We start from the raw sequence: 22,291 nt of genomic DNA, 5'->3' as shown, positions 1-22,291 counted from the left end.
ACATGAGACTGTCAGAATTTCTACACTTGACTCTTTCATAGGCTATGGGACAGACGTTATAAGACAATTCCTAGGAAAGATCAAGGAGACCATATAATATGTGTTCCCCCTTTTATTTAATTTTTAACTCCTAGCAAGAGACATAGAAGGACATTGAAAATCTGATATCATATTAGTTCTTAAGGAAAAAGAATAAACTGCAATGAAATCTTCTCATAGGAATTTTATTATTTAGGTAACAACTAAAACTTAGGAATAGTTCATTGGTCTCACAATAACCAGCATCTACATGCAGGTAACAAATTTCAGTGTTGGACGAATTCAAAAGATGGGTCCTGAGGGTGCTGGACAGCCAGGCCTGCTTTATTTCAACCTGAAAATTTTCTTTGCTTTCTCTAAACTTTTCTCATCCAGGGGAGGCTTCCTCTGCCCGCCAGGCTGCAGGAACCTCTTCACAGTAGGGAGATTGCTGACTCTGCTTTTCAGGGCCTATAATGCACAAGAGCAGAGTCTCAGAGTGGAGACAAAGACCAGCCCATCAGGAGCACCACCCGGGCAACTGGAGGCCCCTGTACACGAGGACAGGCTGAGTGCCCTCCATCAGCACCAGAATGAGGCACCCAGCGAGAAGGGAAGGCAGGAGGAAGAAAATACAGCTCGGTACCATTTTCCCCAAAACTTATTTGTTTCCAACTTTATCCAGCTTAAAGCCATCCCTGTTTTCTGCCCTGCCCACAAATCCTGTACATTCATTGCTCCTGGGCAATGCAAGAACAGCCAAGCGTCTGTCACGTCAACACAAAATCTCTCAACTTAGAAACTGACCTGAAACTAACGGCAGAAAGCACAAAAGGCAAACGACAGGGCCAGTGAAAACTGACTTGCCCACTGAGAGAGAGATGGGGAGAGAGGGGAGCCTGGGCAGACAGGAGCCCAGTGTCTGAGAGAAGGAACAGGAGCGTGGGGGGAGGCAGCCAGAAGGAAGGAGACCTGCTCACACGGACTCAGGGATGGAAGGAGAAGGACACACCTGGGGTAAAGGGAATCCCAGAGAAAACGAGGACAGAGACCGCAAGGGAGCAGGCGCTTGGCAGAGAAATGCCAAGTGCTGAGTCCTTCTGATTTGCAAAAGTCAGCTTATTCTCCCTGGAAAAGCATCCACCTGAGATCTCCTTGGCATAATAAGATTCTTTTCACGCCTCCCCAGAGCCTAGGAGCTGATTTTGGAGACCTGGGGGCAGCGGAGGCCTGGACAGTGATGCGGGTCCAAGAGTCCAAATACTAGATTCCAAGACGGGCCACATGGGCCTTCCCTCCAGAGGCTGCGACTGACCTTCAGCAGTGGGAAGCCGGCCAGGAGGCTGGGGTCAAGCTCTTCCACGTAGTAGAGAAGTTCAACCAGGTGCACGTCAGCCTTGCTCAGCCTGTTGCCCACAAGGTAGTCTTGTCCATGGCTCTTTAACACCTGGCGAATCGGGGGCATGACATGGTGGGCACAGGCCCAGCCAGGCTGGGTCCCCCTGCTCCTCCCGCATCTCCCCAGCCTGACATCCGCACCTCTGCTGCCGCCCTGGGTGAGGGGAGGGCTGTGGGGCTTCAGACCCCCCGCACCACCCTGATCGGGGAGCCGGGGAGAAGTGGGTCCCTGCTGCTCTTCCCTCACTCCTCAGTCGAAGAGCAGGGCCCCGTTTCCCACTCCCACGCCACTGTGGGTCCCTCACCTGCGTCTCCCCTAGGCCGTGGACTTAGCTCCTGCTCTGGATGTTTCTGTCTAGGACATGTACTATTTAAAGATATCTACTATGGAAAAGGATGAAATTCTGTTTTCTCAGTTGGGCACTACTTTCCTCTAAAGTCTGTCCCCAGATTTGTGGATTACTTTTTCCTTAACCTCTCCTCATCCGTCTCTTCCTCCCACCCCACTTTCCCCTCTCTGTTTAGATGTATGTCATGAATCCCCAAAGCACTGCATTCTCCTGAAAGGCAGCTGATCCTGTCTGCCTACACCTATTGTCGGGATATTTTTTTATGTATTATTATCATCATGTTCCTCCTGGGCAAAAGGCTCCTGCACGGTGCCCTGCAGGACCTGCTCCAATCTCTAGTGTGCCTCTCAGAGCCTTCCACAGCCCAAGCTCTGGCGATCACCATGCACGCTTGCCCAGTGGAGAATTCTTGACTAGGTCCCCATAAGCTGGTATTTTACTGACAAATTATGAGTTGGACGTAACTGGTACAATTCTTCCTCATAGTCGATTTTGATTCAAGGCTTTGAGAGTCAAGTTTCCACATTAGCTTTCAGGAAGGCTCACTGGAAGTGAAGGTCAGTGCCCCAGGAATGCCAAGGCACTCGTTTTGATTCTTGTCATCTAAGCTCAGTGCCCCAGATGCCAAACGACCCACTTACATTTTCAAACACAGGGAGATAGCGATTTGTTGTTTTCTCTTTGATCAGGGCAATCTTGGCATCTTTTTGATCAGGTGGACATATTGGCAAAAGCATGATCATTTCATTTATATCTGCTATACCTTCTGCATACATATCAATGCTGGAAGACAAAAGTGACCAGATTGTCCCATGGTTCCTGCCATAGATTTTACATTTAAAAGGGTTAAAGAATGGGGCATCAGGGGGTGGCAAAGTAATTCTCCTCCCCTGGGTGACATTTTTATGTGCTGTATGTTGAGCTTTCATTTTTTACTTGACCTTAACCTTTCATTCCAGAATAGCTATTGAGGTAGATCTACGACTGAAATATTCATTACACACGTTAATAAATACCATGCGGCAGAGTTCATCAGCAACCTTGCCAGGGTCACCTGGCATGAGAGAACTTGGTGGCATCACCGCCAGTAACCACTGAAATTATACCTAGGGTTTGCCATCTCTGCCCTGGTTCGATCTGTGCACAAATGTAGTGTTGTTCTTAGGCTGAGCCCTGCCCCCAGGCATCACTGGAGTGTCCGGGGCACAGCCATCTGGGTCAGGTCTTCTCCCTCCCTCATCCTGTCACACCACCCAGGAGCATTTATATATCCAGTACTAGCAGCTCTTCCAATCGTTTACCACCGAACACGGTTCCACAACCCTGTCCCAGGACTGTTACCCAACTCTGGCCTTGTTTGCATTTCTCAAGACTTCCACTTAAAATATCCCCTGAAATGGTGCATATTAGGAGGGACTTTTTTCTTCAGTTCCAAATTGGGTTTTCTATAGTACTCATAAAACTACTGGCTTGAGTGAAATATATTCACATAACTTAATCATCACCCTACTATTCAGTAGTTTTCAGTACATTCTGGAACCATCACCATATTCTAATTCCTGAACATTTTTCATCACCCCAAAAAGAAACCGTTGCTGTTGACAGTCACTTCCCATTTGTTTCCTGCTTCAGCCTCACAACCACTTAACACTGAATTAATTTCTGTTTTGATGGATTTGAATGTCTGGACATTTCATGCTATTGGAATCACAACCTGTGACTGTTAGCTTCTGGTTTCTTTTATGTAACATACTGTTTTCAAGGTGTACCCATGTTTTAGCATGCATCATTACTTCATTCCTCTTCATGGCCAGATAATATTCTGTTGCTGGCCAGATGATGTTGTGTTCTTCACTTCTGAGCATGAAGAACAATGCTGTTATGAACTTTTATGTGCAAGTTTTAATATGGATGTAGTTTTGAATATCTTGGGTGTACACAAGCAGGATTGCTGACTCAAAAGGTAACACCATGTTTCACTTTTTCAGTAACTGCCAGCAGCTCCTTACAAAACATGAATTTCAATCACGAGGTCCCATCGCACCAGAGAGGAGATCCCCACATACAGTTGTACTGACTAAATCTGGCTGCTTCAGACTTGTATCAAAATACCCCTGGTCACCCTGGCTTCTTGAGGACCAGCCTCTGCTAACCCTTATCAAGTGGCCGATGCCTGTAACTGCCTGGTAAGTCAGGTTCCTGGTCGCCCCTCTTACAGTTTCTGGAACTTGAGAAGCAGCTCCATCAGATCCTTCTCCTCCCCAGCATTAGCTTCTAGAAACTCAGGCACTTTGTCCCTGTCCCTAGCTGCGGGCTGGCATCCAGCCCCTAAAGGCCTGAGTCCCTGGGGTCATGATGCCACCATCCTCCTGTTCCTTACAAAGCCACACTCACCTGACTCCACCCCAAGATTACTAGTCCCTCATTGTCACAGGTCTCCGCTCTTCTGACCTCAGTTATGTCACCAAGGTCATGATCTCTACAAGCAACATAATGCTCACTCAGAGAAAAAACAATTGTTTCTGTAATCATTGATGAAAAAACAGAAAATATACCGTACAAGGCTCTCTCCTTTATGTCCTTCCCATACAGGTTGTGTTTGGTGGCAATGTAGTTGAGAATGGCTCTGGTCTGTACCAGCTTCATTCCATCAATTTCGACCATTGGCACTTGCTGGAACATCAAACTCCCATCTTTTCAAAGAAGAAGAAAGAAAGTAGAGAGAAATGTTGTGTGGATCGCATGCTTTTAGGATAAAAAGAAATGTTTGTTGAAATAGCTGGAGATACGAAATTATCTGGTAACTTTAACAAAATGGCATTATGTTTTTAGCTCCCCAGAGTTTCCTTGTTTTTCCCACGGATCTGCCTTTTACTTTTTAACCTAGTATTTGGTTTATATTTTTGTTTCCCATCCAGAACTTGGGAGTTCCCTTAGGATGTTGTGTCAGTTTGCCTTCATAGATATTTTAAGAAGTAGTTGGAAGAGGCAGCAACAGGGCCACCGGCCAGATGCCCACAGAAAGGCAGCTCCAGAGTAACTCTGGTGGCGTTCATGGCATTTAGGGCACGTGATGAGGGAGACTGCTATGCGGGGTCTCTTTCCCTGCCCTTCCCATTCTGCAATATTCATTGCCAGGACATTACTTTGCAATAACCTGTATAAGAAAAGAACTCACGACAACCGCTGGGCCTTTCTCTACCTCTGGACTATAAGGCAGGTGTTGGAGCTTCTGGGGCAGGCGGGCTCTGGATCCTGACCTGACACAGCTCACTCAGAGTGAGAGAGGCAGGAGAAAGCAAAGAGAGGGTGCTCCCCACGCCCAGGGGAAGGTTCCCTTAGCAAACCCTCAGAGCCCTTCCTAGTCCCCAGGGACTTGGAAGACCTGCTCGAGGGGTCCCGCCGCTCACATCTGAATCACTTTCTCCCTCCCCACAGCCCCCGATGCCCAGTGTACACACACATCAGTATTGCCTGGTCTCAAAATGTCAACTTGTGACTTTACCGGATACTGTCATTGGAGGCATTTTAGATATGTGGTCTTACCATTTCTTAACTTGTCAAGGTCTTCTGGAGTTTCTATAAATTTCTCTTCAAACTGGGAAGCAGAAATAGTAAATAAGTTCCTGTTATTTCATTCCATTGCATTACAGAATTTTAAACTCCAATGGCCTCTGTCTGGTATGTAATAATGTGATACGGAGAAGGTAAGGCTTCTGGGTTTGGCAGGTACCTAGAGAAGTGTGAACACAGCCACGTGGACGTTTAGATGAGACCATCAAGAATAGCGCGTGAGTTGTGGCACACAACAGCTCATGCTTGTAGGAACGATTCACCTCCACCTGTTTCCACCCCTGTTGATGATTAAGTTATGATTTGGGAGGGACATGTCGGTGTAGGGAAGGGAGTGGGAAATTCTTCCAGTTATCAAGTTTAATGCCTGAGGAAAGCCTGTCTCCCTGTGAGAGGCAAGGACAGGACATGGGGAAATTCCATGGGGCCGGTGACCACCTAAGATGCTGCCATCAGGGTCACTGCTGCCATATAAATCATCCCATTCCATTTTACATTTTAAACAGGGTTCTGTATATTAAAAGTTTGGAAAGTTGGTAGTTTCTAAGTTGCTCAATGGAACGCTTTATTGTGTTTTTACATAATCCCACAGGGAGCCCATGGATCGTAAGGTGTATGGGCAGCAATTTATAAAGCACTCCGTTCAATATAAACATCAGGGAAGGTGGATGGTGTTCACAGGAAGGTGGCATGTGTGGGCCACTGTGATATTGCTCGCGAGGCTGACAGAGACCGACGGGATGGTGAGCACCGGGTGTCTGGGCACAGAGAACCCGGGTGTCCTGACCTAAGGCTTCTGGCAAGTCCTTCCCCGCCTGCCTATTCAGTGATGCTGGATTGCAGAGGGGGGACCTGGGGTGCTCTCAGCATCGCCCCTCCCTCACCCTGCTGTGCTCAGCTACTCTGCCCAGAGACTCTGAGCACAGCCCCACGCCCCAAAGCTGAGGTCAGGCCTAGAGCAAAAACAAGTTATTGGTTTATAGGAAGAAAACAACCCAGGATCGCACTGTCTGGATTTCTTTTTTATGTTTCTTCATGAACTTGCAAAGGGACTGGGCTGAAGTCCCATGCACTCCTGACGCCATTGAGGAAGTGTGGCCCCAGGGCTTCCAGGGCTGAAGGGAGCACGCTGGACAGTTCCCCCTCCGGACACCTCCTCACCTGAAAACCGCCTGTATTGCTCTCACCTGAGGGACAAGGTCGCTTGATTTGTCCATGATTCCATTCTCATCATTTCATCCCATGTTTTATTTTAAGCACAATTCTTTATGGTAAAAATTTGGGGATTTGGAGGTTTCTGACTTGCTCAGTGGAACACAGTCTTGTGGGTCTACACGTTCCCACAGGGCCAGGCTGTACAGGTGGTGAGGTGAAAACCCCCCGAGATGCCGGGTCCCTGCGTCGGGACTGAGAAGTGGTGCTCCCAGCGGCCCCTCCCGAGGGCAGCTCTCAGCAGCGTCCCACAGAAACACACCAGGGTTTCCACTGGGAGCACAGCAGCTCAACACAGTGAAATGCTTGGGTGCCCTCCCAGGCGCCCCCACCCCTCCTTTAATCCCCTAGTTCCTTGTCTGCCTCCGCACTGGAACGTGAGCTGCCTGAGGGCAGGGCCGCGTCCGCCTTGCTCATCCATGTATGTCCAGGGCCCAGCACAGAACCTGAACTTAAACGCGCTAAAAAAATCACTGCCGAGTGGATGTATTAAATCTTCAACAGGCAGTTTGTCACAGTCCACTCCTCCCCTTAGTTGTGGGCTTTAATTTAGTTACATTTGTTTTCTCATGTATTGCATTTGCATATTTTCATTATGGAAAGTTCTAGCATGCAGAAAAACAAGCAGAATACCTTAATTATCCTCCTTGTACCCAGCCTCAATAATTACCAACTCAAGCCAATCTTGCATCATCTATTCACCTATCCACTGCCCCGCTTGTAAAATTGAAGTAAAAATTTAGATATTGTATCATTTTATCCTTTAATACTTTATTTACATTTCCAAAATATAAGTTTTTTAAAAATTACCACAATAGTATACCTAAACTCACACCTAAAAAATTAACCATAATTCTCCAATACCACATAGTATTCAATCAATAATCAAGTTTCTAATTATGTCCTAAGTGATATTTACATTTTGTTGAAATCCGTATAAGGTCCATGCATTTTTATCAGTTGCCATTTCTGTTTGCTTCCTTTACATTTTTCTTTTCATTGATTATGTGCTCTATCCTGGGCAGGATCATTTAAATTTCATTTGGTCAGCTCAATCTATTTCTTTCTTATTATGCAGATATTCTTATTTAAGGCAAAACCATTCACATGACCTCTAGTATGGAGTCTGCTCGGTTATGAGAAAAGTCACTTTGATACAGGACTTTTCGATCCCGCTTAAGATGACCTGACTTAGAGCCTACCTCTACTCCCGCCGCAGCCAGGAGCCACCCGATGGACTCCATTCGGCCTCGTCCGTTGAAGTAGTGAAGCGTTGGCTTCCCCACCATCATGCAGGCTCCTGGTTTCTCCAAACCTGAATGAATGAGCGAACGAATGAGCCGCAGAAGGAAACTGTGCTGTGGGAAGTGCACTGGAACAGAAGGGCAGAGTACCTGCCTTCTTCATGGGGGGCTTGGAGGTGACCCACGGAGGTCTCCCTTGGGTTAAATTCTCACTCACCAGTATCCGTCATCATGAAATTGCACCAAACCACTCTCGGGTTGCCATTTGTCCTCACTGTGAGGACATAAGTAGGCAGCCTTGATCGCACCCAGCCCGGGCGCTGGGAGCCTACGTGGAGCCTGGGATCCAGAGGCCTTCCCCGACAGGGAGGTGGTGGAGGGAGTGGAGTCAGTCCTGGGCCCTTTGCTGCCCTGCTGCACTCATTCAAAAGCATCACCTGGATCTTTGGCCTGTGCTGACTGTTGCCAAAACCTTCTAAACTCTCTCCACAGAAGAGGATGCTCAGTCCTTTTTTCTGTTGGATTTCTATGTTTTTCCACTGCTGGGTGAATTTTGTTTTACAATGTGGAGAAAGGGGATAGTAGCACATTACCTTTGTAGTATGGAAAGGAATTAACACATGTTTAAGTATCTCTAACATAATGGTCATTTTCTCATTTTTCTCCCCATTTCATCCTCATAAAAATTACTTGTGTTTGATTCCGGTGTTATCCTAAGTTTACACTTGGGGATTTTGAAGTCTATAGAGGCCAAGTGACCAGCTAAAATAATGGATGAACCTAGCATTCAAACACGCATTTATTTGACACCCACGTCATAGAGTTTCTCTATACCAGTATTTTGCCACCCAGGGTTTGTGACCTATTACTGGAGTGAGTATGAAATCAACTCAGTTGGTTCTGACCAGCATTTTTCAATTGTAATATAATAGTAAACATCAGAATGCCTCATATACAGTCAGAGTATTTGGGGGTAAAACTTTAATTTGAACTTATATTTCTGTTTGTGTGTGTGTGTGTGTCCATATGTGATGGTGTGCTCTGGGTTGCTGTGAGACGTACAATACATTCGACTGGGACCAACCGAGGAAGCCTGGTGGCTGTTGCTGTATTTGCAGGCTTGTCGGTTCTCCTGACACTTGGAGCCGGGCAGTCCTTTGGGGTGGAGGCAGGCCTGCTCATTGGAGAACACTTACTTAGCAGCATCCCCAGCCCCTCCCCACGAGACGCCAGTAGCACAGTGCTCCCCTCCCCAGCATGACAGGGACAAACACCACCCCTGGCCGAGATCCATGGCTCTATCCAGAGCTGCTTGGGACAGCAGCTCGTGGATGGGAGGAGCCAAAGAGAACTCCTTATACAATGAATGGGCAGGTTCAGCAATGGTGCTGGGCAAGTTTTATCAGTGATGTGAACACAAAGGCAAGATTCATTGAAAAGCAAGGATTCGATTGCCTTGGCTTAGGGAGAGACAACTTAGGGCCCATTTTTCATCACCTGTCCTCTGTTCAGAAAATATTTTTTCATGTTTCTTCAAGATTCTGCAGTTGTTGAATTTTTAGCACAAATGTATTTGTCTTTGCATAAAAGTTGTATTTTTTAAAGGCATGTGAATCTTAAATTTTTATGTCCCAGGAATTTAAATGTTCCAGAGGACCTTTATTTATTTATTTCTCTTCTTGGACATGTGTCTCTGGTTGACATGTCATGTGTTTCCTCTTTGATAAGTTTCATTCAAACTTCCTCAACGGACATTCAGTGAGCAGTTTTATGTACCAAGCGATAATGGCTGTCAGGCAGCAAGAAAGAAGTCTGATTTGTTCCCTGCCCTACAGGGGCTCCATTCTAGTCAGAAACACAGGCTTGTAGAAAACTGAAATTCTGAGGCTTTGCTGCATAAAACCTGTTTCCTTCTCTGTCTGGTGGTGATTCTCCCAGGATACTACTGACTGTCATTGTGTTGCATCCCACTCGGTAACTTCATGTGCCTTCGAAAAACTCATTCTATGCTCTCTGATGTATCTAGCTCTCCCCTGCCCAGTTATAGAGCTAGAAGGCCTCTGAGAAGTTAGCTAGTCCTCCTCACTGCACCCCAGAAAGAATGCATGATTTGCCAGCTACCAAGTTAGTGATGAAGTCCGGATCAGATCCTAGGTCTCCTGACATTCAGAGTACTTTCTTCTATTATTCCCAGTTCCTGAATTTGCACAGCCTGCAAAGATTACAGTTTTTGTCCCCCCAGTAAACTGGGGGCTCGCAGGAAGCACAGACATTTTCATGGTCCTTTCGCACAGCGCGCTGCTCTGTAGTTTGCTTGCTTAAAGTCCAGTACATCCTCCACATGACATGGCATGATTAGCTATCTAAAAGGCCACGTTGCTTTGTTTTTCTTGAGATTTCCCTGTATGGTTCCCTATGTTATGATTTTGCAATGCAAGGTAATTAAATAGTAAGCTAGGATCATGGTAATGAAGTCACCAAACCTGCTTATCAAGCCCAACACTGTGCTGTTTGAACAGAATTGTCAATGTAGCAGAACTCTTTCATATAGCTGAAACATGAGGACTATGCAAAAAAAAAAAATTGGGAACCCCTGTGGCAGGGTAGACCAGGACACTATTTAACTTGACAAATAGAGGGGATTTGCAAATTCTCTGTTAGGAAACAGGATGGTTCAACAGAAGGGCATTATTGTTCTTAAGTTTGCCTAAGGAGTAAACCCACATGCACCTGCCTTACTATCCTAAAAGCCCTAAATATTTAGATTCACTTGAATTTTCCATATTTTCTTTATAAGAAACCCTGCCCACTCTTTGGTCCCAAAAACACTGCACGAGGAGGAGGAGGAGGAGGAGCAGGAGGAGAAGGAGGAGGAGAGGGAGGGAGGAAGAGGAAAAATAGCATGCTACTTGGTCCCCAGTCACAAAGGAACTCACGTAAACAAGCTAACAGCACATAAAATCAGCTATGAAGGTGTAAATCAGGCTCGGATGTTTGGTTTCCCAGTGGGAGGTGCCAGTTCACTAGGCATGGAACCCCTCGGCTAGAGGGGTCCCCAAATGTGTCACCCTGACAGATTTCAATCCAGTATAATTGTGTGCTGCCTCCTGTGTGAATCTCACCAATACATCATTTATAACAGTAAAAGCCACTTTAGTGTAAGCTCGTCAACTCCCCCCAGCACTGAATGGCTGTCTTTTGGGTTACCCAGAAAGATAACATTCTTGCTTTTCCCATATCTTCAAATTCTCTGTCCTGGTTTTCTAAATTCCTGATCATTGTTTTTCTTTAAAGACATGTCCTTGAGGAACTAATAAACGCTGCTTGAATTGTCTCCTGAGGACACAAAGAAAGCGCAATAAGAACATAAAGTACCCAACGTGAAGTAATACATTTTATCATATTAACTGAAGTCTTCTTCCTGAAACAGACGTGAGAAATGTATGAAGGTTTGTAAGGTCAGTACTAACCTAATTAGAGTCCAGGCTGCCTCTCTGCTCAGCTCCTCGATGCCAATGTGTATGTCAGGTGCCCTGGTAATATAACAGCCCTCTCCTCCTGCACTGGGTGGGCCCAGTAGGAAACAGCCATTCCCGCAGCTCTCCAGGCTCCACAGAGCTCCACCCAGACCAGAAAGGACAAATCAACGATGTTCCATGTAAAGGCTATCCATAACTGCACAAACAAGGGGATTTCAAGTTTATTTGGCTCTCTGGCCTGTCACCGGGGACTAGGTTTCTATAAATACTGTTTAGGGAGGATTTCATGAAATTGGCTACAAAGTTTATGGCAGATGAAAAAATCTTGTGGGGAGAGAAGAGTGGGTATACCAGGGCCAGGGCAGTATCAGAAAAGAAGATAACAGAGAGAGAACAGGGAGGCAGCAATCTCAATGTATTTTTTTAAAAAGTACTTGATGATGAATACCATGGCAACCCAGATGCAACGGGCAGGGGGAGTCTGGCCGAGCTGTCCCAGGCCTGGGAGGGAGGTCCTCCACAGCATTACGTGGGTCATTTGCAGACCCTTCTCTTCTTGACTGAACTTCAGCTTCTCCAGCCCCACGGCCTTTGCATGCAGTTTCTTCTGCTTGAACATTCTCCCTCTTTCCTCCTAGCCATCCTCTGCTTCCTCTCTCATATCACTATTTTGACCTTGTGTTTAATGTCTGCCTTCCCCCATTGGCCATAAGCTCCTTGAGGACTGGGCTGCCAAGTGTCCATGGCAGACGGCAGGCACATGGGCAGGACTTAATAAACACGGGTAATTTGTCTTTTTCTGATGGAAAATTTCTAACATACATAAATACAGAAAGAAGAGTGAAATACGCTTCGACGTACTCATCACATTGCCTTGACAATTGCCAGCAGTCGTTCAGAGCAAACCACAGACCTCGTTTTATTTCATCCACAAATCACTTAATAAACAGCTTCTAAACTTTTGGGAAATGATTCACATTCCAGAAAAATTGCAAAAGTGGTACAGAGTTCCCAAACCCGCTTCACTGGGTCTCCTCTGAGGTTAGTATCTTACATGACTGTAGGGCAAAATCAAAGCCAGGAATGTAACATTGACACAACACCATTAACCAAACATCAGACCTCAGATTCACCAGTGTTTCAAGCAATATCCTTTTTCTAGTCTGGGACTTTTCACTTCTTAGCTGCCATAGCTGCTGCAGTCTGTGCAGTTTCTCATTCTCCCCTGATCTTGGGCCTTTGAAGAGTACCGGTCACTGATTTTATAGAATGTTCCTCCATTTGGGTCGGCCCGATATTTTCTTACGATTTGATTGAAGTTACACATTTCTTTGCAAAATACTGCAGAAGTTATGCTGTTTACTTCTCAGTGTAGCATTCCCAGACATAACATTATACAAAGTGATAATATGTCTCATTAATATTAATCCTCATCCCTGGATCAAAGTAGCATCAGCCAGGTTTGTCAGCTGTTTGGTTACTGTTTATCCTTTTGGAATTAATAAATATCTCGTGAGGAGATACTTTGTGACTGGGCAAATACTTTTTTCTAAATGAACTTTCACCCCCTAACTTTAGCATCCATTCCTGATCTTAACGGCCACAAACATTACTATACTGTTGCTGTATAGCGATTTCCTCACTTCTTCTTCATGAATAATTGCAATCCTTCTGTAAGGAAGAGCTGCTACCCTTCTCATTTATGTGTTTAATTTATATATTCATTCATTCAATTATTTACTTCTATCAGTGTGGCCTTAAGGATATTTTATTCTAAGGGTTACAATCTAATACAATCACTACATATTTTGTTGCTCAAATTATTCCGGCCTGAGTCTTTGGGAGCTATTTCAGGTTGGCTCCTGTGTCCTATATGACAGGCCCCCTCTTCCTGTATTTCCATGTATTTTCTATACCAAAGATGTTCTTCCGCCCCAGTACTGAAATGAGCCATTTCTCCCTGGTTTCCTTTGACTTTTGAAGGGTATTTGGAAACTAAGATGTGGGCGCTGGGTATGTTTATGGCTTCTAGAGTTTCAGTGCTCCTAGGCCCTCCCCAGCAGGAAATACAGGTATATTTATGTAAATATATGTGTATGTATGTATATTAGCCCACACATGCATTTGTCTCATATCTAAAGCTAAAAAAACCATGAGTTTGTACTGACAACTGCTATTTCAATCCAATAGATTCCTTCTTGTTTATTTTTAACTTCTTTCTGGCAGACGAAAACCTGGCTCTGATGAGCTGAAAGGTACAGCATTTACATATTTGTTCAATTCCAGTACACATAAAATAGTTTCCAAACTCCTGACTCATTCCTCTGGAAGAAACAAATTTTCTGAGCACAGTAGTTTCCTTTTTATCCTGTTATTTCTTGTTGTCATGAGCCTTTCAGTATCCGGTCAAAACACTGTTTTTCCCCAAAGCTATTTAGGTTAGTTTTTTCCTCCCCTTACATATGGTTATAATCATCATTCAGAATGCTATTAAGTCATTAGTGTTTGCATTCTGTCTTGGATTTCTGCCACATCCTGGTTGATTTTAATTAATTACTTAGTTCTCAGGCTTGTGAAACTTTTCCATGGTTCCAGATCCCAAGTTATACAAAGAAGCATCGTCGGAGAAGTGTCCTGCCCTCCTCACCAGGCCCCCATTCCCATTCCTCCCTTCTCCCTCTCCTTTCTCACCCACCTCCTGGAGGTAACCAGTCTCATTCATTTCTAACTTTCCCTCCTGGCTTTTGCTCACACAGCTGAGCAGATGGGTGTATTTTTCATACAACCCCTTCGGTGTTACATGAAGGGCTGCATATCGCAAATACTATTTTGCACCTTTTTTTTTTCACTTAAATAGATCTGGAAATCACCCCCATCTAAGTTCATGAAGATCTTCCTAATTTTTTATAGCTGCATAGTACTCCATGTGTGAATGCATCAAAATCCATGCCACTGCTGTCCTATCTGTGGACATTTAGGTTGTTTCCAATATCTTAGAATTACAAACAATGCTGCAATAAATACCATCATATGTATTTACTTTTGTCTTGTTGGAGGTGTATGCTAGTATGTTTCTTTAAAATATAAGTGCTCTTTTTTCTAAAGAACCATACTGTGCAACTATAACACCAAAAATTTTCTAACGAACCATACTGTGCAACAATAACACTAAAAATTTATAAACTCTTAATTAAATGTCCAGTATCCATTTCCTCAATTGTCTCATGAAGGTTTCTTTGCAGCTGGTGTATTTGCATCAGAATCTGGGCAGGGTCCGTACATAGCATTGAAGTGATGTGAATAAATGCATGTTGAAGACCTGGGTGAATGAACAGATGAGAGTGTGTGGGGAATGTGAGGAATTCCCAGAGCCCAGACTCCCACCCTAGGTCCTCGCGGGGTGCGTGGACTTGTGCAGTTTAGACCCTTTCCGGACGGAGCGCTGGGCACGCACAGGGCCACGCTGCACACCAGGAGCCCTCAGGCCAGGGAGGCAGGCACAGTGGCCTCCGGGTTTTTGGCCGGTTTGCAGAGCCTTGTGGGAGGCCGAGGAGAGCCTGAGGGCCCAGGAAGCAGCACCAAGGGGAGGAGCTCAGCGTGGCCAGGTGGGAAGGAGCCCGACAGGCAGGGCGGCAGACGTGCCCAGGCAGGAGGCAAGGGACCTCGCCGTGCCCAGCTGGGACACTGGGCTGGAGAGCGGGTGTGGGGAGGAGTCCGGGCAGGCAACGGGAGTCACTGAAGGAGTTAAGGGCAGTTAGGAGGTACAGTCACCTTGACCTGGGTCCCATTCAGTGTGGGGGGTGGGCGCGGAGAGACGTCCGAGGGCCTCCTGGCCTGCGGTTCAGACAGGAGGCCGCCAGCCCCGGCCTGGGGCGGGGGGAGATGCAGCAGCGGGAGGCCTGACGCCAAGTGGGCGTGAGGTGGCCCGGCTGGGAGGGGACGTAGGGCCCGGGCCGTGCGCCTCGTCTGAGCTGGTTTCTGTCCCCTGGGCGCCGTGAGGCAGAAGGCGCCGAGGGTGTCCTGGAGGCAGGAGGGACGATCTCAGAACCCGGGTCTGACCCCCTCAGGCGGGCCTGCTCCGGGCATCCCCTGCTCCTGAGCCAGCCCAGGGGCAGCAGTTCCCGCCCTTTCTCCCTGGGCCACGGTCCCCACCCGCTTCTCCGGGAGGCAGCCAGAGGCCTGACAGTCCCCTGCGGGGAGGCCACAAGACTCAGCTGATGTCAGAAATGAACTCCAAGGGCAGGTGTCCAGGAAGGGCTCTGTGCCCAGGTCTTTCTCCGGGATGTGTGAGCCGCAAACATCTGCCTTCTGGATGTGCCCACCTGACTGTCCCCCGGGCAACTCAAACTGAGTAAATCCCAGCAAAAATCGGGTTTTGAGTCTCAGAGATGGATGCTACCGATCCACACCGCGGCACCACACCGGAAAGCGCCCTCATCCCCGGCTCCTCTCTCCCCTGCAAATCTCCCCATTTCCTCCTCACTCTGGCCCCAGTCCAGCTGCTTCTCTCTGCACCCCCACCCCATGTGGGCTGCCGTCATCTCTTGCACAATTTCCACACAGCATCCTGTACATGGGACTCTGTGTCCCAAGGAAGAAAGAGGATGCAGGGTTATCTTTAACTTAATACACCTGGTCTTTCATTTCACCCTCCCGCCACAGCTGCAGGTCTCGCTGGTCTTTGTCTTTTCCTTGAGGTATAACCGACACATAATTATATACTTGTTTCAGGGGCAAAGCATAGTGGTTCGATATACGTGTATATTGAGAAATGATCACCACAGTAACCCAGCCATCACCATGCATGGTTCACATTTTTTTCTTTTACAAGAACTTTGAAGATTTACTATCTTAACAACTTTCAACTGTACAGTACAGTATTATTAACTACAGGCACCACGCTGTACTTCAAATCCCCAGGACTTCTTTGTCTTATACGTGGAAGTTGGTACCCTTAGACCACCTTCACCCTTTGGCCCATCCCCCATTCTCCGTCTCTGACAACAGCCAATCTGTTCTCTGTATGAATGAGTTTGTTTATTTTAGATTGCACATAGAAGTGAGATAAGTCGTACAGTATTTGTCTGTCTGGCTTACTTCACTTTGCATATTGCCTTTAAAGGAGTCTTTTCTAAGAAGCAAATTTAATCCTGTCATTTTCTGGCTTAAAACCCTTCCATGAGCCATCATCGTGGGTGGGTGAGCCCCGCCTCCCTGTCAGCCTTGTTCCGGCCACTCCCCCCACAGCCCCATACTCTTGCCTCTAGAATGTCTTTCCCACGCTCCTTGCTCTCCTGCCCTCGCACAGGCTGCTCTGCCTTAGAATTCTCTCCTTCCGTCCGCCTGCCTCCTCCCTGCCTTTCCTGGCTATCTGCTCTCCCCTTTCAGGCCATCTAAAGTGTCCCTGCCTGCTTTCCCTGACGCAGTCACACAGACCTGGGCTGGGAAAGAGCTTGGCTTTGGGTCCGTGTGGTGGTTTACAAGCCCAGCCTTCAGAACCAGGCTGCCTGGATTCGAATCAGATTCTGGCACTCGACACCGTGTAGCTTGGAGTAAATTATGTCCTCTGTGTTTCAATTTCCCCATGTGTAAAATGGGACTCTAGTACCAATGTTGTAAGGGTTAAATGTAGTGTTTAGGGCCTAACAATAAAAAGCACTGTATATATGTCCTAATCATTTTATTTCTGCCCCTATCTCACTGCTTCCTAAATGCCAAACTTTAATCCCATTAGGTGGTTGGTTGTATGTGGGAAAATATGAAAACATATACATTTTGAAGGTTAACAATGGTGGTCTTTGGGCTGTAGAACTAGGGGTAGGTTGTGCATCTATGTGTGCACATTTTGTCTTTTTCACAAAGTTTTGTGCATTAAGCCTGTACCATGTTTGAGATTTAGGAAAACGTAACACAATATTTTAAACAGACAGTTAATAAAAAGAATGAGAATACTCCACTATTTCTACACTCTGGTTTCAAATATATGAGGATTTTTATATACATGGGAAAAGATGGCAAGGAGCACAGGACAAGAAAAATAATGTGCATTGGAGTTGTGAGATTGTGGGTAACTTGATTTTCTTGTAAAATGTTCTGGACTTTTTGTGTAATATCATTTCTTAATAAATTAAATTAATTAAAATCAGGAGAACAGACATGAAGTAAAAAGGAATTTCCTCATAAAACCGAGGAAAGGAGATAAGGGGAGATGAAAGGAAGAAAGAGCAAGCAGGGTTATCTTTAACTTAACACAGATTTGCACAACCTTGCTGGCCCAACATCAAGCAATATGGCACTGCATTGCATTATAGCGTTCTGTATAATGCAATTAGGCTTAGCAGAACACACGTGAGCATGGCCCAGCCTAGCAGACATTTTAACAGTGCTTTGCACTGCCCCGTTTTAGCTTAGTATGTCCTCGTATCTCATCAATTACTGTACATGAAGAATGGGTCTTTGAGTGCTTCTCTCAAAACCCATCTCAATCACATACTAACTATGCAAACTTAGGAAGTTGGCTGAGCATCCCTGAGCCTAATTCTTCATCAGTAAGATGGAGAGAGTAAAACCCAGCTCACCAGGTTACTGTGAGGTTCAAATGAGATAATATGTGTAAAAGAGAGTTGGCACATAATTACTGGAGCGATCCTTCTCACCGTCATCACAGTGTGTGCAGTTTTGCATGGACAGCGAGGAGCTCTGTGCAGTCAGGACCCAGACTGTAAGAAGCTCATCCCCCACCCCCCACTCCCTCGGCTGAAGTGGTGGGGAGAGAGGGATGGAGGCAGGCGCAGGAGGGAGGAGGATAAGGTGGAGGCTGTTTGAAAGGCTTAGAGACGCTTCTAGGTGGAATTTCACGAAAGGAGAATCTGGGCCAACACAAAGATACAGCTATCAGAAGTGCACTCCAAAACAAGTTCTGGAACAAGGTATAAATAAATAAGCAGAAAACTGGAGATCATTTGGGCTGTAAAACAAAAAGACCCAGCTGTTGGGAGATCAGTTAAGAAAGCCAGAGGTCAATATGCAGCCACTGAGGCTCAGGCCCTGAAGGGACAGGATTTTTTCCCCACATCTCATATTGGCTCAAGCAGTACATGGAGTCCCAGCTTTTCATTAGAATGTGGTTCTAGAAACTATATTCTAAAGCAGGTTTTTATTTAGCCATAGCAAAGAAGGAAATAGTGCCATCTGCAACAGCACAGATGGACCTTGAGGGCATTGTACTAAGTGAAGTAAGTCAGAGAAATACAAATACTGTATGATCTCACATGAGAAGTCTAACAAAAAGCTCGTAGATACGGAGAACGTATGGTAGTTGTCAGAGGTGGGTTAGGGGGAGGTTCATGGGTGAAAGGGGTCAAAAGTTACAAACTTCTAGTTATAAAATAAATACATCTGGGAATGTAATGTGCAGCATGGTGACTGGTTAATTGTAAGTGTTGTATATCTGTAACTTGTTAAAAGAGTAGATCTTAAAAGTTTTCATCAGAAGAAAATAAAGTTGGAACTATGTGTGGTATTATGTGTTAACTAGACTATTGTGATTATTTTGCAATATATACAAATATCAAAACCTATATTGTATGCCTGAAACTAATGCAATATTATATGTCAATTATGTCTCAAAAAAATTTAACAAATCAGGCTTTATAAATCAAAGCTTATTTTCCCCTAGGAAAACTACATTGTATTTGTAGATTTTTATTCCTGACCCAGGACTCTACCAAATAAGGCTGAGATATGGCAAAAATAAAGTGCCATAAAAGCACAGATGAAGCAGCTATAAACCTTCAGAATAATCTATTGAACTTTAATCATGTAAAATAGAAATCTGCTCTCATCCTTGACTTCTCCTGCAGACATAATTGAACATAATCAGTACTTTTCTGGAAGATTCTAAGGAGTCGGTAGCTGACTGGAAATAGTGAGCTTCCCCTGTCTCCCTCACTCCCACACCCAGTCATCCACCAACTTTGCGGATTTTCTTCAATTTTTAAAAATCCATCTCATCTCTGTCCTTAATTGCCTCTGCCTTACTTCTGGCCCCATCATCTGTCAGCTGGGTCCTTACAGAAGCTTCAGGACCACTTTCCTGTCCTTTTCTGTCTATGTATTAGTTAAGATGCTTTCAGCTTAAGTGCATTAGCAATAGGAAATAATATCTCAACAGGAAATTTGGAAGTATTTCCAGAGTTTATTAACTTGGCAACATGATAAAGTTATCAAGGACTGTGCAAGTACACGGGCTGCTTCACCAGGGACGTGCCCTTGGCCACACAGCGTTGCCACAGCTCTAGCCTTCTCAGCTCCTCAGCTGACTTATCCTTCTGGGTCCTTGGCCAAGGATGAAGTTGACCCATAAACACTTGACTGTGGTTGTTTTATATAAATCAAAATTCACTGATGGAACTAAGAAGGGGCCAGTTTTCCTGACCCATTGAGAGGGTGATGTCTGAACAAAATTGATGGGTGGCTGTGGGCTGTAGGACCCAATATGCCTGCTAACCCTCACCATCCTCACCAAGCCCCTTCGGCACAAAATTCATCCCTGTAAGTGTAAATCTGACTGATTTACACTCCCAATTAAAGCCCTTCACTGGCTTCCCATGATTTAAGTCTCCTACTTCATGTTCTAGCAGCATGAATGCAAACTTCAAAGTATTTTTACACATGTCAATCAAATGTTCCATGCCTGCACTGCCTGCACTGTCCTTCCTTTATTCTCAGGTGGATACTGAGTGTCAAGACTCATTTAGAAGAGATATTCTCTCCTGTGATCCAAGATTGGGCTAAAGAACCCTTATTAAAGTCCTATTCCTGACTTAATCTACCCACAGTGGTGGTTGAGGACTGAGTTCCATTCTGATTGTTCGGGTGTCCACTCAGGCTAATCCCTGCCCTTCCCGAATCCCCTTGTTAAATACGTTCCACACCACCTACCTCTTTTAAGATTCTTGCAGTCTATCTTAGTAGTTAGCTCTTAATTATGTAGTGATTCTTTTCTCTACTAGGAAACTCATCGAGATAATGTGTCCTATCTTATGGATCTACATATCTCCCACGATGCTGGCATGAAGTGAGAGAGCAGTAACTAAAACCTTTGTCAACTGCTAAGCCAGTTGCATACAGGTGATGAGGAAGAGGAAGGCGTCAAAGATGACGCTAATGAGTGGAATCATTTTGACAGGAAGAAAGTCGGGCAGGAGAGCCAGTCAGGTGTGAACAAAGGTTTCGTGGGGTTGAGGTTTGGACATGTGGAGTTTTAAGTGATGGCAGGCAGCCCTGACAAGACGAAAGGCTGGACTTTATCTTTGGGGCCAGGAGATGGGACAGTCATCAGTGCAGAGGGTAGAATGTAAGGCATTAGATCTGCCATTCTCCGGTTGAAAGTCTGTGTATACAGACAAAACCAGACTGGAGGTTTTAATTTAGATGTCACTATTCCCTGATACCCCTCACCCAGGTTGCCAGCTGAGCTCCCGTTGTGTGCTCTGGTAGAAATCTGTTCTTGCCCCATCATCATACTTAACACATACCATTATTACTACATGATTACTGCTACGAATGATTTGACCACCTTCCCCATTAGTCTATAAGTACCATGGAGACAGGTGCCGTGCCTACCTTAGTCTCTGTTGTATCCTCAGTCCAGCATCCACCAAGTGGAAGGCATTTAAGAACTGAATGAATGAATAAATGTTGAAAATATTTATACTAGTTAAGACTTATTAAGTAATTAATTTTGAAGCAGGAACCAAGCAAATAGCTTTTTCATGCATCATTTCATTTAATCCTTATGACTCCTTTGATCTGGCACTGTTATCATCTTTACTCTACAGGGGAGAAATCTGGGGCTTATGAAGTTTCCAGTTTACCCAAGAGCAGAGCTAGAAAGCATATTGGGAATTGGAGCCTGCTGTCTCAAACACATTGTTTTACTTCCTGTTTTAGTAAAAAGAAGGCAAAAGATAGGCTCTAAGTGGTCATTCATGGACTCATATCTGTCCCAGTCTCTTATTTGAATTGCCCAGTATTTTTAAAACACTGAAGCCTACACTCAACATGAGGAGATTTCAGATATCAGGCTGCCTTTGTAAAACTTCTGGAAAACTGGGGAAATCGGGTGTGCTCAGATGCGGCAACAGTGGCCTGGAGTTGAGCATTAGCTGCTAGTCTAGTTAGGGCCCTGAGCACTGTTCTCTGCTCTTCACCTGCTCCTCATCCACACAGTCCCTGAGCTCAGGCCATCCCCTTTATTCCCCTGCAAGTCCTTCCAAGCAGTGCTTGCTCCAGCTTCACCTTAGAAAAGAATCACCTGGAAAGCTCAGAAAAGCACAGATTCCTGGGCTGCTTTGAGGAGAGATTCTGATTTAGTTGGCTCAGGTGGGACCCAAGAATTTGCATTTCTATCCAGTCATTGCACTTCGGGGTATATATGTACTCAAAAAAATTGAAACCAGGGTCACGAAGAAACACTCTGACCCATGTGTTCACAGCAGCATTATTCACAATAGCCAAAAGATGGAAGCACCCAAATGTTCATCAACAGATGAATGAACAAACAAAATAAGTATACACAATGGAAAATTATTATTCAACTTCAAAAAGGAAGAAAATTCTGACATTTGCTATAATATAGGTGAACCTTGAGGACATTCTGTTAGGTGAAATAAACCAGTAACAAAAAGGCAATTACTGCATGCTTCCACTTATATCAGGGACCTGGATTAGTCAAAGTCACAGGGACAGAAAGTAGAACACTGGTGGCCAGGGGCCAGGGGGTAATGGGGAGTTTTGTTTAATGGGCACAGAGTTTTAGTTTTGCAAATGAAAAGAGTTTCTGGAGATGAAAGGTGGTGATAGTTGCACAACAATGTAAATATATTTAATACCACTAAACTATACATTTACAAATGGTGAAGATGGTGCATTTTATGTTATATGAATGTTACCACAATTCTTGGATAATAGTAATAAATTTGCACTCCTGCAAGCTCCCTGGGCCAGCTGCTGC

The 22,291-nt window shown here is 45.2% G+C and overlaps 1 protein-coding gene across 1 annotated transcript; it reads right to left on the bottom strand.

Moving 5' to 3' along the window:
• Window positions 1–208: 208 nt before the first annotated feature.
• On the bottom strand, window positions 209–11,392 carry LOC118927770 (glutathione S-transferase A2). Its single transcript, XM_036916378.2, has 7 exons — window positions 11,266–11,392; window positions 7,754–7,866; window positions 5,313–5,364; window positions 4,327–4,459; window positions 2,408–2,549; window positions 1,334–1,465; window positions 209–489 (listed from the first exon to the last, which is right to left on the bottom strand). Exons 2-7 carry the CDS (start codon window positions 7,841–7,843, stop codon window positions 364–366), a joined length of 675 nt encoding a protein of 224 aa, XP_036772273.2. The 5' UTR covers window positions 7,844–7,866; window positions 11,266–11,392; the 3' UTR covers window positions 209–363.
• Window positions 11,393–22,291: the final 10,899 nt, after the last annotated feature.

This window comes from Manis pentadactyla, chromosome 16, assembly GCF_030020395.1.
Source record: "Manis pentadactyla isolate mManPen7 chromosome 16, mManPen7.hap1, whole genome shotgun sequence".
In the NCBI taxonomy this organism is placed as follows: domain Eukaryota; kingdom Metazoa; phylum Chordata; class Mammalia; order Pholidota; family Manidae; genus Manis; species Manis pentadactyla.
This window is presented reverse-complemented; position numbering and strand designations above follow the sequence as displayed.

Coding starts and splice junctions, on each gene's coding strand:
- LOC118927770 (XM_036916378.2), bottom strand. CDS start 7,843: ATGATGGTGGGGAAGCCAACGCTTCACTACTTCAACGGACGAGGCCGA. Junction 4,460..5,312: donor CCTTGACAAGTTAAGAAATG/GTAAGACCACAT, acceptor TTCTTTGAAAAG/ATGGGAGTTTGATGTTCCAG. Junction 1,466..2,407: donor ATCTCCCTGTGTTTGAAAAT/GTAAGTGGGTCG, acceptor CCGATTCGCCAG/GTGTTAAAGAGCCATGGACA.